Source organism: Hydra viridissima, unplaced genomic scaffold, assembly GCF_058129835.1.
Source record: "Hydra viridissima isolate aposymbiotic clone 2 unplaced genomic scaffold, HvirCarnegie_v1 scaffold_2, whole genome shotgun sequence".
Lineage (NCBI taxonomy): Eukaryota > Metazoa > Cnidaria > Hydrozoa > Anthoathecata > Hydridae > Hydra > Hydra viridissima.
The window spans coordinates 5760234-5782068 of NW_028324301.1; the positions used below are offsets into that span (position 1 = coordinate 5760234).

The 21835-nt window shown below is 33.2% G+C and overlaps 2 protein-coding genes across 2 annotated transcripts in view; one reads left to right on the forward strand and one right to left on the reverse strand.

Annotated features, from left to right (window-relative positions):
- LOC149891668 (E3 SUMO-protein ligase ZBED1-like) overlaps positions 1–21835 on the reverse strand; it is a 588790-nt gene that overhangs the window by 148037 nt on the left and 418918 nt on the right. The gene's annotated exons all lie outside the window — the stretch shown is intronic.
- Positions 8112–9840, forward strand: LOC149891675 (uncharacterized). Its single transcript, XM_090079209.1, has 5 exons — positions 8112–8320; positions 8458–8873; positions 8976–9092; positions 9222–9395; positions 9503–9840. Exons 1-5 carry the CDS (start codon positions 8251–8253, stop codon positions 9713–9715), a joined length of 990 nt encoding a protein of 329 aa, XP_089935335.1. The 5' UTR covers positions 8112–8250; the 3' UTR covers positions 9716–9840.

Consider the following 21835-nt stretch of genomic DNA (forward strand, 5'->3'; position numbering starts at 1 on the left):
TGTTGGCGATGTCATTGACCTCCTTGAGTCGATCAATTCAGGGCAGTGTTTAACAAATGGTCGCCACAAAGTAGGGAGAAGCAAACACCAAATGGTGAACAAAGGAGTGGTCGCTTTCATGGCTAAAGCAGCATCGTTAGCAATCCCTCATCTATTGACTTCCTTTATACAGCTATTCACGAAAGTTTAAACGAATACAGAATTTTAAGATCTAATCTTCAGTTTTTCTTGAATAAAAATCTAACGGAAATAGATTTCAAAATAGTTTTTTTTCTTATTTGGTATATTAATTATTTGTTAATAAAATTAAAAAAAGTAGGTTTCGAAATTCAGGTGTCAAAAAAGTTTAAACGATTTTATTATGGATCAATTATTTGCTAATTAATTGATAAATCCGGGGCGAAAATTTTTTTTAATTTTAAATAAAGTCAAAATGTGTCAGTTACAATCAAAAAGTTTATCGCAATATCATCAGGCAGCTTTTAAATTTTAAAAAATCAACTTGAAATATTGTAAATTTCAAATTATTTTCAATTGCGTGCAAATGAGTTGCAAACCAGTTTCTAGTGAGATCAAATGGCAAGTTATTGGTATGGCGAGGACAAAAAATCACACAAACGTTCAAATAGGCAAAATACTTCACGTTTCTGAATCTTGCGTTCGAAAAACCATCAAAACCTGGGAACTTACCAAGGGCATCTCCAACATGCAGCGTACTGGGAGACCATCCAAACTCACCAACCGTGACAAAAGTGGTATATTCAGAATGAGCAGAGAAAACCCCAGACTCAGCTACAAAAAGCTTGCACCAATCTTCAACGACTCAAAAAATAATCCAAAAGTTAGCAGAGAGCTCGTGACACGAACATTGTTGGACAAAGGTAATGGAACGTAAACAGCTGCTAGAAAACTTATTCTTTCAATCACGGATAAACGCAAACGACGAGTGTGGTCCAAAGAAAGGCTGGACTGGTCTGTAGAACAGTGGGAAAATGTTATTTGGAGTGATGAAGCTAATTTTCAAGTCGTAAACCGCAAGGGAAGAATGTGAAAAGATTTGCAACTGTGAAATATTCAGACAGGTTTTTGCAACATCGTCGACAAGGCGGTGGAAGTTCGGTTGGCATCTGGGGATGTTTTTCTCACAAAGGTATAGGCTTCTGTGAGCTGTAAAAAGGCCGAATTAATCAATACAACTACAAGAACACATTGGAAACGTGTTTAAATCCATCAATCAGCCACTTGTATGGCAAAAGCAAGCAATTCATCTTTCAACAAGACGGGGCTTTAGCTCTCACAGCTCACTCAATCAAAGAATATTTTTGAAAAAAAAGTTCAATGTGATGCCCTGGTGCCCTAGATCACCAGATCTCAACCCAATTGAAAATATTTGGTCTTGGATTAACAATCAACTGACATACTATGAAGTTCAATCAACTCAGCATTTGAAACAACTTTTGAATGAGTACTGGCTGAAGGTACCTCGCGTTGATAGTTGAATCAATGCATAAACCAGTTTATCTTTGCTATAAAAACAAAGGAGGACACTTTAAATATTAATTTTGCTTTTTTTTTAATTTTTTGTTCGAATGTTGCAATTCGTTTAAACTTTTGTGTTTCTTATTTTTCCTATATGATTTTTTGTAATTGTTTTTTTCTAACTAAATATTAAAATTTTTATAATATGTCGATACTCATTTTAAAGCTAATTACTTTTTCTTTAACAAATAAAAAAATTAATTCGATATCATTTTACAGTTTTTTTTTATTAAACAAAAGCCAAACATACTTGATAAAAATTCTGCAATCGTTTAAACTTTCGTGAATAGCTGAACAGGGCCGTTTCATCAAGTTCCTTAATAAAGGAAATTATATAAAAAAGGTTTTGGTATTTTTTCAATTCAACCTTTTTTTGCCTTACTTTTAATCGTATCGACTGCTTTTTCCGAAGTCGGCGTATAAATTTACTCGAGATCGATTTCCTTGTCTTCTCTCGTAACTTTTTGGTTGTCTTCTCTCGTATTTTTTTGGTGGTTTCCCAAGATATTGAATTTTGTCAAAAAAATGGCCTAACTTTTCGTAAATGTAAAAAAGGTAAAGGTGCCTGCCGGTTTAAGTTGACAAAGTTCAGGATGAACTTTTTCAACTTTTACTCTTTGATGATGTAGTGTTGAGTGAGTGAAACGAAAAGACCCTCTGCTTTAGATGTCCGGCGGTTAGTTGTCAGGCCAACACCTCTGCAGTTCTTTCTAAAGCTCTGTCAGGCCAACACCTCGGAAGATCTTTCTTAAGCTCTGACTTGACCGCACTTAAGACAGCATTGTACAAGCTCCACTTGTGTACTTCTTCAAAGTCATAGGGTCTTACTGGAACGCTAAATTCAAAGTGCTTTACAAAACACTTGAAGTCTGGATAATTAGTTATTTCAAAGACTGAACCTAAAACTTTAAAAATATAAAAGTAAAGCTCAATTTTGATTTCTATCGAAATCTTGCAAAATGAAACACTTGACATTAAACGCAACTTTTTTTTTTTTATCGAAAACAATTTTTCGATAACAATTAGATGCATTTGAAGCGATGCGTTCGAAACTTTGTGATCCGACTGCATCTCGTGTTGTGATGAATAATTACCAATATCAAATCCTGCAAGTATTTTTTGAGCGCCCATAGCTATTTGCTTGTCATGTTGAGATTTTGAGTGCAGAGGATAACCATGTCTTGAGCCTCATTTAAATGAATCTTCTTGAATTTCTTTCACATTCACGGCCCTCTTCTCTTTCTACCCAGCTGTCGGTTTAGTAAGTTGTGCAATGTCCAGAAGGTGTTTTAGTCAAAAGATAGTTTTGTTGCAAAAAGTAAAGCGAAGCTGATGAAACTACTCCGAAAACTCTACTAACCTAATACTTCAAAAATCAGTATCCTGAATGATATGATGTTTTTACTTCATTGAATCCTTAAAATCATTTTTGCTTACATTAGGTGAAGCTTTTTAATTCCGTTTAACAACACATTTTTCAATTCAAATAAACAAAAAACTTGACAATTTTGAAATAAACCGCATTGTCAAACCTGAAAAAAAAAAAAAAAGTTGTTTTCAACGTTTATTTGTACCGCGTTGATTTTTGACTGCCCTCAAAAAACCTTGGCTTTTATTGAAATCTGTCAAACAATTGTATTCGTCGAGTTCTGTGTGCGCTTTGTTCTTGGATTTGCATTCTACCAATTTTTACAGGTTCCTGTTAGTTTCTCTCGAACTAAACGGAGGTTCTCAAAACCTCTACAATAATTCACAAAATGAGGCAAAAAGAAAAAAGGCAAAGAAGGTGTTTTTAACGTGTTTTATTTAAACCAATTCGGATTGTTTTGTTTTTGATAGGTTTTCTCTTTAATTGATAGTAAACTTATTTAATCTGTTTTCATTGGTTAATATTCATGTTTTTTATAGTTTTTAGTAAATAAAAAGTTTGAGTATTTTCTTTAATTAACGACGGATTTTAATGGAAACTTCGTCCAACGAAAGATGAAGACGGCCTATTTGTATATATTTGGTTTTGCAGACGAAGAAAGTCAAAAATGGAGAAAATCGCTTACGTCTGTCAAATTGTAATATCGAATAAACACTGAGTGTTTACTGTTTATCTTCGTGTTTTTTAATCATCGTCATAATGCCATATCAAAAACATTTAACTTCTAATTTTTAATGTATCATAACAACTTTCAATCATGAAACCTTTTCATCTCAATAATTAAATTGTCTAGACTAAATTTTGTACATCCAAAATCTATTGAAAGACAAAATGTTTCACACTGTTAAAAAATGTTTTGTGATAAAACTATAGCTGCTCTCAAAACTTATTCAAAAGTTATCCACCCTTGTAATATGAATGAAACCATTTGTTTTTTAGAAAAAGTTACTAAATTCTGGAATTGATGAGCATTTGTTTTACTGATGACATAAAAGTTTAATCGAGTTATCTAATACTTTTTTCACACTTCATAACTAATTATTATATTCAATTACCGCTTTAAATGATAAATCAAAGTGAGTACTCGTGATTCTCAAATAAAAAAATAATTTTAAAATTACAAAAAAATATTTTGATAAATCAAAGAAAGGGTCGTAATCAGGTAGAGAACCTTGAGATCTTGCCACTTTTAGCTGCATCTCTTGTGTAGCCTGGATCCATTCTTGATGATTCTGAGATTGTGTAAAAACTTGCAATAATTTGCATTAATAATTAACTAATAAACCACGAAAAATCCTTAATTTTGAAGGTTTTAAAACCACATGAAAGTTTTTCTTTTTTTAATTTGGTGTTCCTATTAATTTGTCCGGCCTCTGTATTTGACATTGATAGCAGTAAGGAAATCTCTGTAAACCAATCGAAAAGATAAAACTTACAGATGAAACTAAATTAATCAATCAGCAATCGGCTGACGACTGCAAAATAATTTCGTGTGAAGCTACATATTGGACAACGTACTTCATGTCTCAAATTACTGGACCATCTTGGACCACAAAAGTATTCGATTTTATGAGCAAAATTTTGACTTAAAAAAGTACTTTAAATACGCCATCGTTTGAAATCAATTTATTTGAGATAACTTACGTGCAAAATACTGTTACAACATCGATCCTGACAGCACCGAATCTCACGTAAGAAAAACTATTCCCTATTGATTTAACATTTCATTTGTTTACTGAAGAAAAAAAACTGTTCTATAGTTTAAATAATAAATCATACCGAGTTTCATTAAAAAATTGAAACGGAGCTTGTAATAAAGCAGAATTTCATAGGATTTAACATAAAACAACATGTTTTAAAGGGATCAAAACAACATTGTCAGTGTTTGTGATATTTTCTCATAAAGTACATTAAGCATCGGCACTTTGCTTTTCCGTTAATAATGTAGAAAGTACAAGCTTCATAACAATCACTTGAAATACATGGAGTCTATTTAGATATATAAAGTTATGATATCATAAAAAAAACATTCAGAGGTTACTGAATTTTAAAACATCTGAATAAAAAGGTTTTATACTTACGGATGACTTACAAACGGCTAACCGAAAAAAGATATAGCGCCTCAACTAAAAATACTCTCTTTACTTCAACAAAAGTTATCCCGCTTAAATTAAGATAAAAAGGATAGACTGTCAAATGATGTATGTTTTTAAAATTTTATTTGAAAGTTACTAATTGTTTATTTAATTAAACGAAATTTAATCGAAATAATTGCTGTTTAATTGACATTAAAGAATACTTAATAAATCTTTGACTTAGACCCTAATAGCAGTTTAAAATATAGATTCTTTGAAATCCTAGATTAAGTAAAATAATGAAAGACCTGCATTGTTTTGAATTTTTTGTTTACTTTTGAATAAAAAGCGCAACATGAAAACAATGGTTGCCGATGCTCAAGTTTTGGGGAATGTAACAACGCTTTCAATAGCATCTAAACTTGAAATTGTGCGTTTTTCCACTTGTTCTGGTTGCAACTTGGTTTGTTTGTAGGAGACAATAGCACCTCCAGATTGAAAGGGAGCTTACAAATCAGCAATCATTTAGCATCTTTAACATTCCCTTTGAAAGCACTCCACAACAACTTGATCACCCATCTGAAAGTTCTCCACAACAACCTGATAACCCAACTGAAAGGTTTCCTCAACAACTAAAAATTGCAACCGAAAGCTCTTTGCAACAATTAAAGTTTCCAGCTGAAAGTTCTCCGTTACAGTTTCAAAAAAAAAGTAAGTCAGGAGATAATTTGAACAAAATTCGTATTTTGTAAATAGGTGATTCCTTGACGTCAGGCTATTGTGGAAACCGCAAGATTTACCATCCTTACTCTGTAATGCACCGTTATTTACTAAAATCCAATATCGGAAAAGAACTTGAAATAATAAATAAAGGTGTCGGAGGTTAGAAAGTACATATACAAATGTATAAAAGATTAGAAAAACTACTTGTAACAGAAGCGCCATCAGGCTTAGTAGTTATACTTGGAGGCTTTAATGATCTTATTAAGCTGGACCTAAAAGTAGACGTATTTTTAGATATCGAGGCTCTGCATGAACTTTGTCATGCCCATGGTGTTTCTACCGTTAGCTTAAATATTCCTGAGACAAGAACTAAAGTTACCTTAACAATTCCTGAGACAAGAACTAAAGTTACTAAAGTTACTCTGTGCCCAAAGAAGTGTGTAACAGAGGCTTCAAGTTTAATTGAAATACCTACTCGCTTACCCATACCTGTGTCTTAGATATCCGTAAAAAAATCTCTTCGCTTCTCTAATCTTGAAGATGTAATAAATTATCAGAAAAAAAAACAAGTTAAAATGGATTACAAATTTAACGAGATTGACTACATCAAATGGGGATGTGCTAAATCCTGGTCAAGTGATGGAAACCTCATCATATCCACAAGCACCAGAATCAGATTGCAGCCTGATAATCATTTCACCTCCTCGGCCAATAACTGAAAATACACGATAATTTAAAATTGAGAAATTTAACATTAATTTGATCCAGGTAATTCCAATTATATTGCTTACTTGAAAGCAAGTTTCTTAAAGTATTTATTATGTATACTTTTACTGTAGTAAAAAATAAGCTTTAAGAACTTTACTAAGTACGGAATTTTAAGTTAACTTGTACAAGTAGGTATAAAGCGATAAAATAAATGCATAACAAAGCTAGCCAAATGTTTGATGAAAGATTTAAAGAGTTTAATGATATGAATGAATTGCTTTTAAGACAGACAATATTCCCAATAATAACATACCCAAACCAACAAGTTTATTTGGAATCGAAACATCTTCAACCAACATCGACTCCAACGCCTCCTTATCACCTTTAAATTGCAAGACCAGCTAAAATAAAACATTAAACTAAATAAATGAAAACTATTTGCGACTCAACGATTGGCTTCAACATTTTGATGCTTTTCTAGTTAATTTTAATGGTTTTGGGCATTAGTTTGAATTTAGAATGGAAAGGAAGGGGAAAGGAGGGGAAAAGAGTAAGAGAGAGAGAGAGAGAGAGAGAGAGAGAGAGAGAGAGAGAGAGAGAGAGAGATTAAGTATTAGAATAATAGTGCTTATATATAATTTTAATGTAAAGTTGATAATAACTATTTCTTTTTTTTTTTTTTTTTCAATTTGATGATTTTAAATTTTTTTTAGCAAACTTATTTAAACTGATTTCATTGATTGATTTCATTTTTTTTATAGTTTTTAGTAAATAAAAAGTTTGAGTATTTTCTTTAACTAACGACGGTTTCATTTTTATCAACGGACTTGACCGATGTATGCAAATACATATTAAATTAAAAAGCAACGATAAATTTTATCCGATTCTTTAAATTTACTCGAAATGTTATCGACATTTGTTTGTAAATCTTGAGTTTTATCTTCAGTTCTGCACTCGGAATGCAGAAGACATCACCATCAGATGCGAAGAGAATTTCCTACAGCACCACTGCCAAGCGCAAAGCATAAACCATGCGACCGTCCTGTACAAAGGCTGCGGTTCGAGGCAGCGGCAATGGTAGACAGGAAAAAGAAGGAGCAACAACAACAGCACCACCATCTGAAAAAAGCAACTCCAACACCAGCAAAAAACGTTTGTGACTCTGTTCCTCTAAAGCAATTGATATGGGAGAGATAAAACGGAAAAAAAAGACATCGGCACTACAACGGCTTCTTGTCTGCTCGCTAGTCAATACAAAAATTACCGGTATAAAAGATAAAAATCTGTTCGCTTTTGTAACTCCGTGTTGAACCGTAAAGTAACAAAAAGAACACTTTTAACTTGAGCAAATTATTATTTAGTGTTGTTTACCACCCTTTCATAAGCTTGACCATCGACGAGCAGGACAATTAACTTGCAGTGGCTAAGAACGGGGAACGGCTTTTCCCTACGCTCGGAATTGTGGGGCTGGATTTGGAACTATTGTAGTAAAAGAAAACAAAGCGCTAGATTTATTCTCTTTTTTATTGGATTACTTAAGAATTCGTCCTGATTACTAAAAAAAGCTCGTAGCAAAATAAAAGTCAACTAGTCCTGGGATCGAGTTTGTTTTTATCACCTTGTTTGTAAACATGTATGAAAACAACACCAGCATACGAAAACAAGAAAGCGAAAGTTACTAAAACAAAAAGTTTCAGAGTTTTTTTCCGATGAAATTTTGTGGGAATTTTTAAATTAAGCGTTTAAATAGGAGACGAGAATGAGGAAAAAAGCAAAATGTTTTTCGGTCTTCGAGAAAATCGACTCAGAATTGCGAAAATGGCGAAAGCAAACAAGACGACTTTAGGTACGTTGGGTTTGTGCAATAATCTGTAAAAGGTTGCTTGAAAAAATGACGCTTCGAATGGTCGACGCTTTTTTAAGACGCTACCAAATGCAGGACGTGATAACAAACGTTTTAAAGGCGTTGCTTTTTCTTTTTAGTTGCGGTTCTCACTGTTCTTCTGATCGGAACGACTGCAATCTTGCTCTGGAGTTTGGTTAGGGGAAGAAGACCAAACGTTCTACTCGACACTGTCAACGATGGCTCTAAAGAAGTGTCTTTTGCTGTAAACAGCACAACAAGTACTACCGTCAATAGTTTCAAAAACTCGGTCGGGAAACAAAACATGACCGACGACAGACTCAATTCTTCACTGTCAACAAACGCCTCAACAGGCATAGAAAAGAAAAGCTCCGACGATTTGCCACTTCCCGTCCTCGCCAAGGTCGCCGTTGTTACTTTGACTTGCGAATTGAAGAGTTGCTCGTCGGCGAACAAGATTTTTTACGACATGGCAGAGAAGGTCATCACCAATCAATACCAGCTATCTTCTATAAGAGGATTGAAGTGCAAAATGGTACGTTTCATACCCGCTCGATAAAAGTTGGTCATTTCTTTCCTTCTTCTTATTCAGTTGTTAGTTTTAGATTGATGTTGTTACCTTTGATGCTCGTTCCAGGGAGAGTTCGCAGCAGCAGAAGAGAAACGTAATGCTTCGACTGTCAGCCTGCCACCCTGTTACTACACATCTTCGGAGTCTTTTCTGTCGTCTCCAAATGTGAAAGATGTGGACAAGGTATGAGCGCAACTTTTCGTTCACCAACTTTTAGCAGTAGTGCTAAGTTTACTCTTTGTTATCAAACAAAAAAAAAAAAAAAAAAAGAGATAAAAAAAAAAAAAATACAACCTGTTTTCCGCTTTTCAGAACCCCGACGCGCTGAGCATTTACCTAACTATCTATAAAGAAGTGCTGTCTTCGATGGTTCCAATGTCAAAAACAGAAAGCGAAGTGTCGACCAGAGAAAGTCTCTTTGATCAGCTTTTATCTCTCGAAAAGACTGTTAAAAGTCTCGTTTTTGATCTGGACAATGCGCTGAAGGTATGCTGTTTATGAAACAATGTTTTTTCCTCTAAACTTTTTCTTCTCGTAAACTAAACATAAAGTTTGCTTTTCTGCGGTGGCATAAACTTTTAAGTTTTACTTAGGATCTGTCAGCATGCTCGTGTTCTCAGCAAAACGGTAAAAGTGCGTCGTTAAAAGTTTACACTCAAAGCTACCAACAACTTGCTGCAAAGTTCAGTCATAACAAGAGCGCCTTCGTGACGTTGAAGCAGCTCGAATCAATTCACACCGCAATGAAAAGAGATCTTTGGACAAGGCAAAAAAAATTTGTCTATATTAAATCTGTTGCCTGCTAATTTTTTTGATTCTTCGTCAACTTCTTTGTTGTATATAATATATTTATTTCGTATTTAAAACGACGCTGTATTGTACATGCAAAAAAACAAACAAACAAACAAACAAACAAACAAAAAAATGATGTTTATATGTGCTATCAAAATAAAAAAAAAGCGTTGTAACGAAAAGATTGTTTGATACTCATCGATTAGTTTTCGTGTATCTCATCCAACGCAAACGCAGTTCAGCAAAGTAAAATGTTTTTTTTTTAAATTCTTTTCCGACACCAACTGCAAAATATACATACTGCATCTGGTACTTGGATCGTAAAGGGACATCTTTTTGGGAGGGTTTACGGATGCGGACTTGGTAAGCCATTGACTCAGTACGCAGATGCTCAGCATCTATCTGATTACATCTTAACAGACGTAATCAGATAGATGCTGAGCATCTGCGTACTGATCAACTTTCCGTTTTCTCTTTTAAAGATTAAGGTAATCTTACTTGTTTTGATTTATTCCCTCTAAACTTCCCAAAACTCTAAAATTAAAAAATGCACAATTAGTAACACTTGCGACGTTAGGGGTTGATGCGTCCGAAAGACACTTCTTTACCTTAACAAGGTCAGTTAAACGTTGTTGCATTTGTACTGTTTTTTGCTTTGCTTCCTCATAATTAAAGTAAGACATTTTTTATTACATATTACAAATGCAATACAAAATGATAAGTGCAATTGTTCAATTTGTTGATATTAAATGAGTTCTTACTTCCACCACCATCCGACAAACTGTTACCATCCACCGCCATCCGAAAAACGTCTTGATTTGATGGCCAAACAAAGTTTACAACAGGACAGAGGGATGCACTATGGGTCCTGCGTTATGCGCAAGCGTGAAGGAGTTACAAAGTTAGAGAATTTATTGAGACGGCCAGGGACCTTAGCTACAGAGAAGTTTGGGCTTGGTTATCGTTTTTGCAGATGGATCGTTACCGAATACACCGGCGTATAGGTGGAGTCCTTTAATATAGAGTCAGAGACATTTCTTAAGAACGTAAGAATTAAAAAAAATATAAATATACGGAAATTACTCCTTAGCATATGCATCGGTTATAAATTAGTGTGAGGGTGGCGTTTTCTTTTTAATGTTTCAAAATATTTATTTATTTTAATGTTTGTTTTAGTTTAGTTTAGTGAAAGTAAGAGTAAGGAGAAGGGGAAGTTTTGGGTTTAGTGTTGTGTGGATTAGGTCTGGGGAGTAGTTGGTTAGGTAAAGGCGGGGTTTGGGGATAGTTTGGTAAGGAATGGGCAAGGTTTAATCTAAAAGGGCTAAACTTAAATTCGCCGTCCTCACTATATTTTGTAATGTAACAAAACTCAACAAATGTTCTATTAATGTGTAATGGTTAGCACTCTTATACTTTTTAACTTTTATATAATACAAACAATATTCTCTTACGCTTCTTGCAGTGTTCAATACTGTTTATATCACTTACTCCCCTTTCTTTTAAAACTTCTTTTACTACTAATATCACTTCTTTATTTAAACCTTCTGGTTATTCTCCAGCAACCAGTATTAAAATCTTCTTCTTTTCTTCTTTTATTCAACTGCTTATTCAACTGCTTATAAAACTGCTTGTTCCTCAAAGTACTCTTCTAATCACAAAATTCTTTCTCTTCTTTAAAATCCTCTTTAAATCTCTTAAAAACTCTTTTCTCTTAAAATCTTCTTCTTCTAAAAAGACGACCGTACTCATCAGACTTACTCTAATCTCTCTATCTCTAATTCTCTCAACTAACTCTAATTCTTCTCTAATTCTTCAAGGATCTCTTTTTTGAGCTTTTATAGTTTTTTGCTTGTTTTCCAGTTGCGTTATCTTTTCATTTATTTATATGGCAGGTTGATGAGTCTTCGTGTTTACGTCTTTTCTCAGTTTTTTTTAACTTTTCTTCTTTCTGTTTTATCGTTTACTTACGTGATAGATCGGTGAATCATCGTGTATAAGTCTTTTCTGATCGTTGTGTTTGACTTTTCTAATTGTCGCTTTATCGTTTACGAGTCTTCGCGTTTAGGTCTTTTCTCTTAATTCTTAGTTGTTTTTAACTTAATTCTTTTTTGCTTTATCATTATCGTTTTTTCACAGTTGTATTTAACTTTTCTTCTAACGCTTTATCACTTATTTATGTGAAGAGTTGGTGAATCATCTTGCGTATGTTTTTTTATCGATCGTCGTTTTTATTTTAGTTCTCCCTCCTCACATAGCTCTCTTTTTCGAAGAAAATCGTCCCTTGATTTTCAAATTACGTTTGGAAGTTTTAGACGTTTGTATGGGATATTATGTTATACTTGGTTCTCGTTTTTGGTTCGTTTGCTTTGAGTAGAAGAGTTCTTGCGATGCTTATTTAATCTCAAATAGTTACATTATAACCGTTAAAATAATTGGTATATAATCAATATAATTCATCGTAAATCTCAAATAATACTCTTAAAATTCCGTTTCATAAATTTTATATATAGTTTTCATAAATCAAGTAAATTAAAATATGTTATTATATACTTAAAACCTTTATAACGTATGTGCAAAAACAAAAGTCGACAAAAAAATCATCTCAAAAATTAAAAATGCGTAGGTACAAAAGAGCTAAGGCTAAAACCTGAAAATTTGCCTTGAAAAAAAGCTATGTTTAAAAAGGTTTAAAAAGCTGTTTAAAAAGAAATGCAAAACTAAATTCACTAAGTTTAAACCTCAATATTGCATTTCACATAAAAATACGTTTGATCGTCATAGTCATTGATGTCGATGTCGTCGATGTCGTCGTTGTCGTCGTTGTCGTCGTTGTCGTATCGTCATAAATCATCTTATATCATCATCATCATAATTATCATCTTAAATCATCATTATCATGTTTATCATCTTGAATCATCATCGTCATAATTATCATCTTAAATTATCATTATCATCTTAAATCATCATCATCTTAAATCATCATCTTAATCATCTTCATCTTTATCACCATAATCAATTGAAGACCACACTGGAAAAACGATCAAGCTACATTTTTGCCTTTTTTGGGTTTTTGCCCCTGTTATATTCGGCAACAGTTTAACTATATAATAATTGACTATATAACTAGAAAACCAATCAAATTATAGAGATATTTAGCTTAAAAATAAAGTGAGCTATGGTTTTTTGAAGTTTAAAATCTAATTTACTCAAAACAATAAAAATGTAGCTTGATCGTTTTTCCAGTGTGGTCTTCAATTATCATCATCATTATTATTATATCATCATCATAATCTTTATTAAAAATATCATTATCATCATCATCATAATTATTATCATCATAATTATCATTATCATCATCATCATCAATAAAAAATCAAATTATCAAATTAACCGAATTATATTTTAAATCGCTCACATGGGTAGGGTTCGCGAATCTCCCTATGCGTTATCCCAGCGCATGTTACCCGTAATACCTTTAACTTACTTTCCTTGAAATTCGTTTACCCTTTTAGTAAACTGGAACAAAATAACAAAATGAATAAGTTATTTGTCATTAAATCTACTTTGTTTAACTTCTGATTGTATTCTTGTGTTTCAACTAATGGTGCTCTTACTGGTATATTTAAATCTGTCGGTGTTTTTAACGTCTTAGCCAAGGGAACATTACCGTTTTTCGGTACTTTACTTAATGCATTATAATCATTCATAAAGCGTTGTGTTTTTGTAGTTGAGGGCGCCTCAATTAATGATGTTTCTAAAACATTATTCTCCTGATAAGAATTAGCAATTATATAATTCCTTATACTTGGTATTTTGAGAAAGATTGGGAACTTTGAAACGCTTAGGGAGTACGATACTTGAATTTCGAAGAAAGCTTTAAACTGATTTCCTACTTTGTTTATGTGTTCATTGATAAGTGGTTTAGCCATCTTAAAATAATATGTCGGTACATGATCGGTCATTTTCGAACAAAGAAGAAATATTGGAATGAACAAAACGAGTTGCAAAAGTTGAGCAGTCATAGTAAAGGTTCTCCTTTCCTTACACGGCTCAGAAAAACGGAATGAACGATTGAATGGTATGTTTTTGGGTGGAAAGTGAGGTAGCTGATCTGAAGAAACTTTCTTTGGAGTTGGAGGATGAAGCTTTTTCACTGGTTCAGAAGTATACTCTAATTCTTTGTAGAGTCTCCATTTTGTAGGAAACACATTTGTATCTGATGATTCTGATACCATGATTATCATTAACTTTTAACTGAGCTGTGCTTTGGTTTTCTGAACTTGTACACAAGTCTTTTAGGGAACTTAAACCGATTTGGCTTGTGATACAGCTTTCTGTATGTTCTTCTACTGTCGTACAATACTCTTCTTCAGTTGTTGGATTCAAAATGCTTCAATAATTTGCTTCAACAAAATGCTTCAAGAGGTGTTTCAATAATTTCCATCTTCGTTGTCGTTATTGTAATTATCGCTTTCTGATTGATTTTTAATTTCTAACTCAGTCGTTGTTGCTTCTCTGCTACTTGAGTCATTGTTATTTTCATTAAAGTGATCTAACGCTTTTGGTTTCCAGGAAACATCAATATATCCTTGATTTTTGTAACATAAGTTTTGTATTACAATTGGAGTTTCATCAACTACATGCTGTTGATGTAATTCTGCTATGGTAACAGGAATATTTGTTTCTTCTTTTATCTTTTGGTCAATTTCATCGTTTATTTCCACGTTATATTCTGCAGTGAAATCTTCAGGTGTAATGTAATCTCCTGTCTCAACTTTAGAATTATCATCGAGTATTTCGGGGTAGGTATTTGTGACTATTTCGTCAGTATTATTTTGATCAATTTTTACATCACTTTCAATGTCATGGGAGCTGCTTAATGAACCGGTTTCATTTTTTGGTAATTTGTAGATCTTCACATTTGATGTCTTTCATATTTTGGGCTTCTTAAATTGTTTTGATAAGTTGATCAAAATCTTTCTCGTCCAATTCCTTGTTCTCTTGTTGCAGTGGATTTCGTGCAGTAACGTTTTTTAGCAAATATCGAAACTGATCTTGCAGACAGTTCATCTCATGGGTGATCTGTTTATTACACTCACGTAAGTTCTTACTTTCCTGTTGCATAATTAATAATTAATAAATAATTGCTTAATTTCTTGTTTCCTTCATCTTCATTTGGGGTGTTGAAATGTGGACACTCTATCCTATAAGACGTATAATTTCTTCCTGATGTATTATTGTAATAATCGGCGCTGGTGTCATATGGTTAACTTTCATCAAAAGTTGACGTCTGATCGTTTGTGTAGGGGTTATATCTGTAATCGTAGGAGTCATCCCAAAGGTAGTCTTTATCAAGGGTAGTGTTATCCTAATATTGAAAATTGTTCTTCTGATATTGAGTCATATTATCAACGAACTGGCATGTCATTCCTTTGACTTTCATGGGTGCCCGTTCGTGTATTTTGCGCATTATTCCAGTTGTTCTTTTGTCTTTTTGGTCTGAAGTAATTATCTCTATAATTTGGTTGTGTGTTATTTGAGGTAGTAGATCTTCAATTTTGGTTAGTCGAATCGGGTTGAGTGTATTTATTATCCACGTTTCTGTTCCGATTATCAAAATTTTGCGGTGTCCAGTTTCTATTGTTTCTCCATCGCGGTTGTTGAGTAAAGTTTTTCCTGTACTGATACTGCGAGTTGTTATTTTGTGGAATTCTAGGTTCTTGGTATTCCTGTCTGCATTGTCATGCTAAATGTCCCGCCTTATTGCATATATAGCAGATTGGTTGGCTTACTGGGGTTGGATTACGATCCTGATTATTCGTTTGTCTATGTAGACGCATTTTTAACTTTCTGTTCTCGTCTTTGAGCCTTGCTACTTCTCTAGTCGCATTTTCGGGATCAGCTAAATTCGCAGGTGTTGCATTATACGCAGCCACTGGTGGTGCTTCATTCTCAGCGAATGTTACAGCACTAGGTTTAGCCAACTGGTTGTGTACTTTTGTCATGGTCTTTATTACTGTTTCAATTATGCGAGCGTCATCATCGATGTTAACTGAATTGTTCACTCTAGCAGTTCTGACTGCTTGTGTGTATGTCTCTGGTTGGCTTAAAAGAAGTTTTCTCTTTAAATTAGAATTAACTCCTTGAATAAAAAGATCTCTTTTAATTTCTTCCGAAACGTTTAACTTTTGCGACAACTTCTCTTAATTTGCTATGAAATGTTCAAGTCCTCTTTCTCCTTCTTTCAATCCAAAAAGTTGGGTTTTCTTCATCCAAATAAGTTTTGGTGGTTCGTACTCATTCTGGAAAGCTTGTTGAATTAATTGTAAATCTTGTATTTTTTGGTTTGGGAGAGATTCATAAAATATCGAAGCAGATTTATTTGAGCAAAGTGGAAAAGCGCTAAGTTGTTCGTTATTGTCCCACTTGTTAAAGGTAGCTGTTCTTTTAAATTGAAGGAAAAATTCTTTAACGTCATCATCTGGTCCTCCGTTAAACTGTGGTAAACTAGACTTATCGATTGTTGGTTTTAATGAGCTTGCAATCTTTTCTAACCAATTAAGAGTGTTTCTCTCAACGTTTTGTCTAACCAGAGAAGCTTCCGCTTCTTGTTATGCTGTGGAATTTAATAGTTTTCTTGCAACTTTTTCTGTCCTCTTTTTACTTATAATTTTAACAATAGTAAGCTGTTTTTTTTTCAGTTAAAAATCGACTTCAACAATGAGTTGACTCATACACGGTTAATATATGTACTTACGTACACGGTTCATCAATAACTTTTTTTGCTAAGCAAAAGTTTAAAGCAGGAAAAGGAACCTTTTTAAGCAGAGGTATAGTCGTACTAAGCGTAACTTGTTTATAGTATAGATATCCCTTTTTTTTTAATGCTTCGAATGTAGCAGTCATTTCCTAAAGTTTAAACCTTATCTCGTTTCGGGCGATTTCCTTGAACAGCATTTGGTGCTGTACAGAGCCAATGAGATGTCAGATTATCAGCTCCAAGTACGTTTTCTTTCTTAAGATTGACGGCGCACTATGCATCGTTAAGCGGAAATGGGATTTTATACACATTTTTGAAAAACGTTGATGTTTAATTCTTTTTTTTTTTTATTTGCAATCAGTTTTTCTTCACAACAACAACAAAAAAAATGTTTTTCGCTTTTTTCAACTTTTCATCTCTTAAAAAGGGTTTTTCCAAGTTTTCAAAAAGCTCACAACTCTGTGGAAATCCTTTAAAATTATGCGTAATCAAAATAATCATAAAATTCATTGCGTGTAATACTAGAAAAATAAAATATAGGTTTTTTGGATGTTATTCTTTTTTTCTTTTTTCTTTTTTTGATTTCCCAAATATCGATTGATTTGAACATAGAGCGCAGATTGTGGTCACAGAGGTCGTCTCGTTTTTTTGATTTCATTATTCAAAAAAAAAAAGATAAATTCTGGGCAGAAAATAAAACAAAGCTCCGTTGTTCAATAAAATACAAATTATGAAGATTCCGCTTTAGAACTGTCTGCTTTAAATTTTGGTTTGAACTTCCGATGGTCTTTATATATTATCAAAGTCTACTTTATCAAAACATTTTAAGAACACACGCACACGCAGACATACGCACACGCGCACGCTAGCGTACGCACACACAAGGATCGTGACGTTTATGCAGAGGGACGGTGCCAATTTCAATTGCATCATAAAACACAGATCGCAGCGATACAACTAAGCGATCCTTCGAGATTTCTTTGGCGTGTCAAACAAAAGTTTTGAAGTGGTTGGAAAGTTGATTTTGCTTTAAAAGCTGTAAATGTTTCCAAACAAACAGTAGTTTGTCGCTTAACAAAAAAGTTACCTTTTTTTTATAAGTTAGTTGAATTATTTTATTGAAGACATATGTATTAGAGCAGTCCTTATTTCTCTAAGTTTGATAAACTTAATGGGGCACCCTGTATTTATATTTATATGGATGAAAAATAAATTTACAAAAAACATTTCTTGAATCTAAAAACATTTCAAGATCCAAATTTTACTGTTTACTTTTATATATTGTAGCTGTGATTAAGATTAACTTAGTTAAATCTTTGGTAAGAATTTTTTTAAGATTGTTGTAACAGGTTCTTTATATACTAGCTATTGCTGCAATCTAGAATTCATTATATTACTCCACTTAGAAATACTCTTGATAAAACTTATTTTGAGACTCCAAATCAATTAGCTAGATAATTGATACTTAAATTGAGCCATTATGTCATAACAGTTTAATGATGAACCAAAAAATTATGTCATAAGAGTGAAGGAAAATTCTTGGAAAGGAGGGTAGAAATATAATTTTTGGTATTTAAGTTTCAAATATAAAAAAAAACCTTGGATATATCAAGTGCTATAAGATTGTTCTCTCCAACATTTGTGTGTTGAATTTTGCGAATGAACCATTTACCCCAGCTTTAAAAGGAAGTTGATGTGACAGGTTAGACAAGAACAAAGATTTTCAGCGAGTCCGACAGACTTTAACATAATTTAGTTTATATTGTTTAAAACAAAAGATTTGTTCGTAATTATCATATAGTATATTATCATAAATTATTTACCAGAAATTTTATCAACTATTTTTAGATGATTAAGCAATATTTTATGAGAGCTTTAGGGAGAGAACCGGAAGGAAAATACAGGAGCCGATTCAAATAAATAAAAAGGCAACCGTGGCAACCGTGGTTATCTTTTTACTTATTTGAATTGATCCTCACTCTCGTTCCCTTTTCTACAGCAAAACAAGAACACACTCATTGTGTTTGAAAAAGAGTAATGAAGAGTTTGTTTGGAGCTATGTTTTGCAATATTACAATAACCGAGGATAGAACGCTTCGGCTTGTGAAAAGGTTTGTTCTGAGCACGTTGAAAGCACTTTATCAAAGGTGTTGAGATCTTTTAAAGTATTAAACAAGAAAACCATGAATATTGAGCTAAAACCTCTGTATTTCAGAGGAGTTGTTTTAACGCAACAAATGTGCTTTTTATTGGATAGCTGCACTGCTGATTAATAATAACAATTGGACAATTGCTCTTTGCCATTGCCACTTCAATAACTGTAGATACTTATACTCTTCAGAAATTTCTTTAACAATTGGGCCAGCTAATCCCGTAAAGAGTTACATGCGAACAGTTTCTGCAGCTCTGTTATGACAATCTTTATACTAACAGGCCGTGAAACCAGGAGAATCGCGCTTTCAATCGGGGATCGGTTTAAAACAATGTATATAAACTAGCAGTTGGGAAATATTGTACTCGAAGAGTTAAAGTGATAAAAAAAACTTTTGAGTGCGAGGCATTCTTTACACTAACGACGTCTTTAAACTTTACACTTAGCCAGTATTAAGAATGTTTTGTTATAGGTGCCATTTTGAAAATGTGCTTAAATTGCTTGTGTATATTTTGTATTTCGAAGAGTTAAAGCCATAAAAGCTTATCGCTTGTTCTGACAGCATTCTTCATATTTAGAGGAAGCATGAAATACGAAAAATGTCGCAGAATTGGTTTGTGATGAGTTTTAATAGCAGCTTAAACAAAGAAAACGTAGATAAGAGTTCGGCAACCAATTCGCTAGGTTAGAATTATTATTGTTTCCCATTTTAAAAGTTGGGAAAAAATGAGTTGTTAACTTTTGCAAGTAATGATTACTTTTAAAATACGCTTTACATTTTAAATTTTCTTGTAAATAGTTTTTTTAAGCATAGATTATATAAAGCATAAGTTATCATTTTTTCGAAAATTAAAGCTAAAGTTTTAATTTTTACTTTTAAAAATAAAATCAAAAACTTTCTCTCAACGTTTAAAATTGAAGATTGGAGAACAAAATAATTCTAACCTCGCGAATTGATAAAAAAAAAAAAGAAACGTACTCGATGGGTTTCAATAATACCACCCGATAATGTTTCCGATTGCGGCAACACTTTTACCATGCTTTAACATCTTTAGATAAAATGATCATTTTTTTGTTAGAGCAGGCAAATCATTTGATCGTCTGTGATAACACCCGTGTAAATTAGTCCATCTACTCAAAGTTTACCTTCACGGAACCACGGAAAACATAAAACAATACTTTTTTCAATTTCTGAATTAGTCCGTTTAACAAAGTCAGTGCATCTTCAAAGCTTGATGGTAATGGTGATGTGAAACCAGCTTTATGGTTTGATTCAAAACATTTACACGAAACTGAAACAAGTAGTTTAGTTGAACTCTCAAAACTTAACGACGTGTCCATAGCACCAAAGCCCATTGAAAAATGGCCCTGGTTTATATTTCTGCGTGTGTTACACAACTTTACTATGAACACAACTTTATTATGAAAAACAAGGGGACCATGTCAAAGAGGTTTAATCATGGAAGCAATACTGTTCGACAATCTCTGCTAACAGACCATGTTTTATTATGCAATAATTTAGCCACTTATTCACAAAGTATGTAGGTAAGTCGTTATGAAAAATGTCAATATCGAACTCATGGTTTCAGCATGAAAAAAAAATTTCAAGTAATTCTATGCAACACGTTCCTTAAAAGCTAGGTAGTTTAGAGTCAAAGTTTAACCTGAAAGATTCAGATCGTAAACGAAACGTTAGAACCAGCCTTTACCGTGGACTTTCTACAAGACAATGATCCCAAACGCACCTCTTAACTCATTAAATCATGGTTTGATAAAAACGAATGTTACTGTAATGCGAAAGCCTGCGCAATCTACTGACCTAAATCCTATCAAGAGGTTATGGAAACAACTTAAAGGCAAAGTACGTTTGCATTTTAGTTTCTGAATAGCTGAAGAGTTGTGTGTTGTAGAGAGCTTAAAGCTGTCTGGTCATGATAAAATCAAGTTAAAGTTCACAAGTATATCGAGTCCATCCTAAATTTATTGAAGTTGTTACGAACAATTGGCATACATATGCCATCAATCACTGATCTGATACACTTTTGTGGTTATTATTTTGAGATTTGTTTTAGTTTCGGAGTTGAAAATGATATATATTTTTTCTTCCAGTTAAATTTTTTAGTTATATTGCTGCTTGAATGTTTATCCATCTTGCATAGAACGGATGCCTATTCTAACTTTTATCTAAATCAATAATTTGTTGTATTGAAGTCAAAACAGTCCGTGGCGTATTAAAATGTTTTTGCAAAGTTCGAAAAAGTCGGTAGCGTATTAAAATGTTTTTGCAATGTTCGAAATGTGCTCCCTTAGTTTTGGAGGATAGCGAGTCTTGTAGATTGGCCTCCAATTTATCGCACCCCCTCTCCGGTTACACGGCCTGTAAGTTTAAAGACTGCCTTTTATAGCTGATGGAAAAGAGTGGTGCGGAGCAAGTCAGTTAGAATTGCATACGGACGATACGGAGCGTAACGGCGGAAGATTCAAAGACTGTTAGATTTTTGTATGAGATTTGAGAGGCTACAGTTCGTTGCATCGTAAGAACAATAACGTAAAACACCGACGGTTGTGAGTTTCCATATATTGGGTTAACTACATCAGTTGCCGGAGCCGTTTGCCAAACTTGAACGAGATTTTCTTGAACCCATAGCCAAAGCATAAAAAACGAGGAAAATCTGGTATTCATTATCTCCTCTATAACTATAAATACAAACTAAACACCGGAAAATCACGCGATTAATGGTTTATGCTCGGCCAAAATCAAAATGAAATGAACAAAATGATTACTGCTATGACGCCATTTTCACTGTCATCAACTAAATTGATCAATCATTACATTCGTTATAAAAAAAATTATTTAAGCCGTTTTCGTCATTTCAAAGTGTTTCTAATAGCCATAATGGTCATTTCCAAAATCGTTTTCACAATTTTACTCCATTAATGAAAGCTTTAGCGTAATAACGCGACTCTAATTTCTAAATGACCAACATATCTAAATAAACATTGATCAATGGAAAAAAAAAGCTAAAAGAAGTAGGACATGTGAATTATTTTCATTGCCTGATACTACTTTTGGTTTCCTTATAACACGCATGTTTTTTGTATTTGGTTTAAAATCTTCTTGCCCAAATCACACAAATGCATCAATGAAACAATCTCAAAACTTTGATTTTTTTTAAATCTTCAAATTTTGAAAAATATTGCCATAATATCAGATGGCATTGC

What these genes read in the sequence shown, in the direction of transcription:
- LOC149891675 (XM_090079209.1), top strand. Translation starts at nt 8,251, where the DNA reads ATGTTTTTCGGTCTTCGAGAAAATCGACTCAGAATTGCGAAAATGGCG. An exon ending in GAGGATTGAAGTGCAAAATG is followed by an intron (nt 8,874 to 8,975) that starts GTACGTTTCATA and finishes TGCTCGTTCCAG; the next exon opens with GGAGAGTTCGCAGCAGCAGA. An exon ending in ATCTGGACAATGCGCTGAAG is followed by an intron (nt 9,396 to 9,502) that starts GTATGCTGTTTA and finishes AGTTTTACTTAG; the next exon opens with GATCTGTCAGCATGCTCGTG.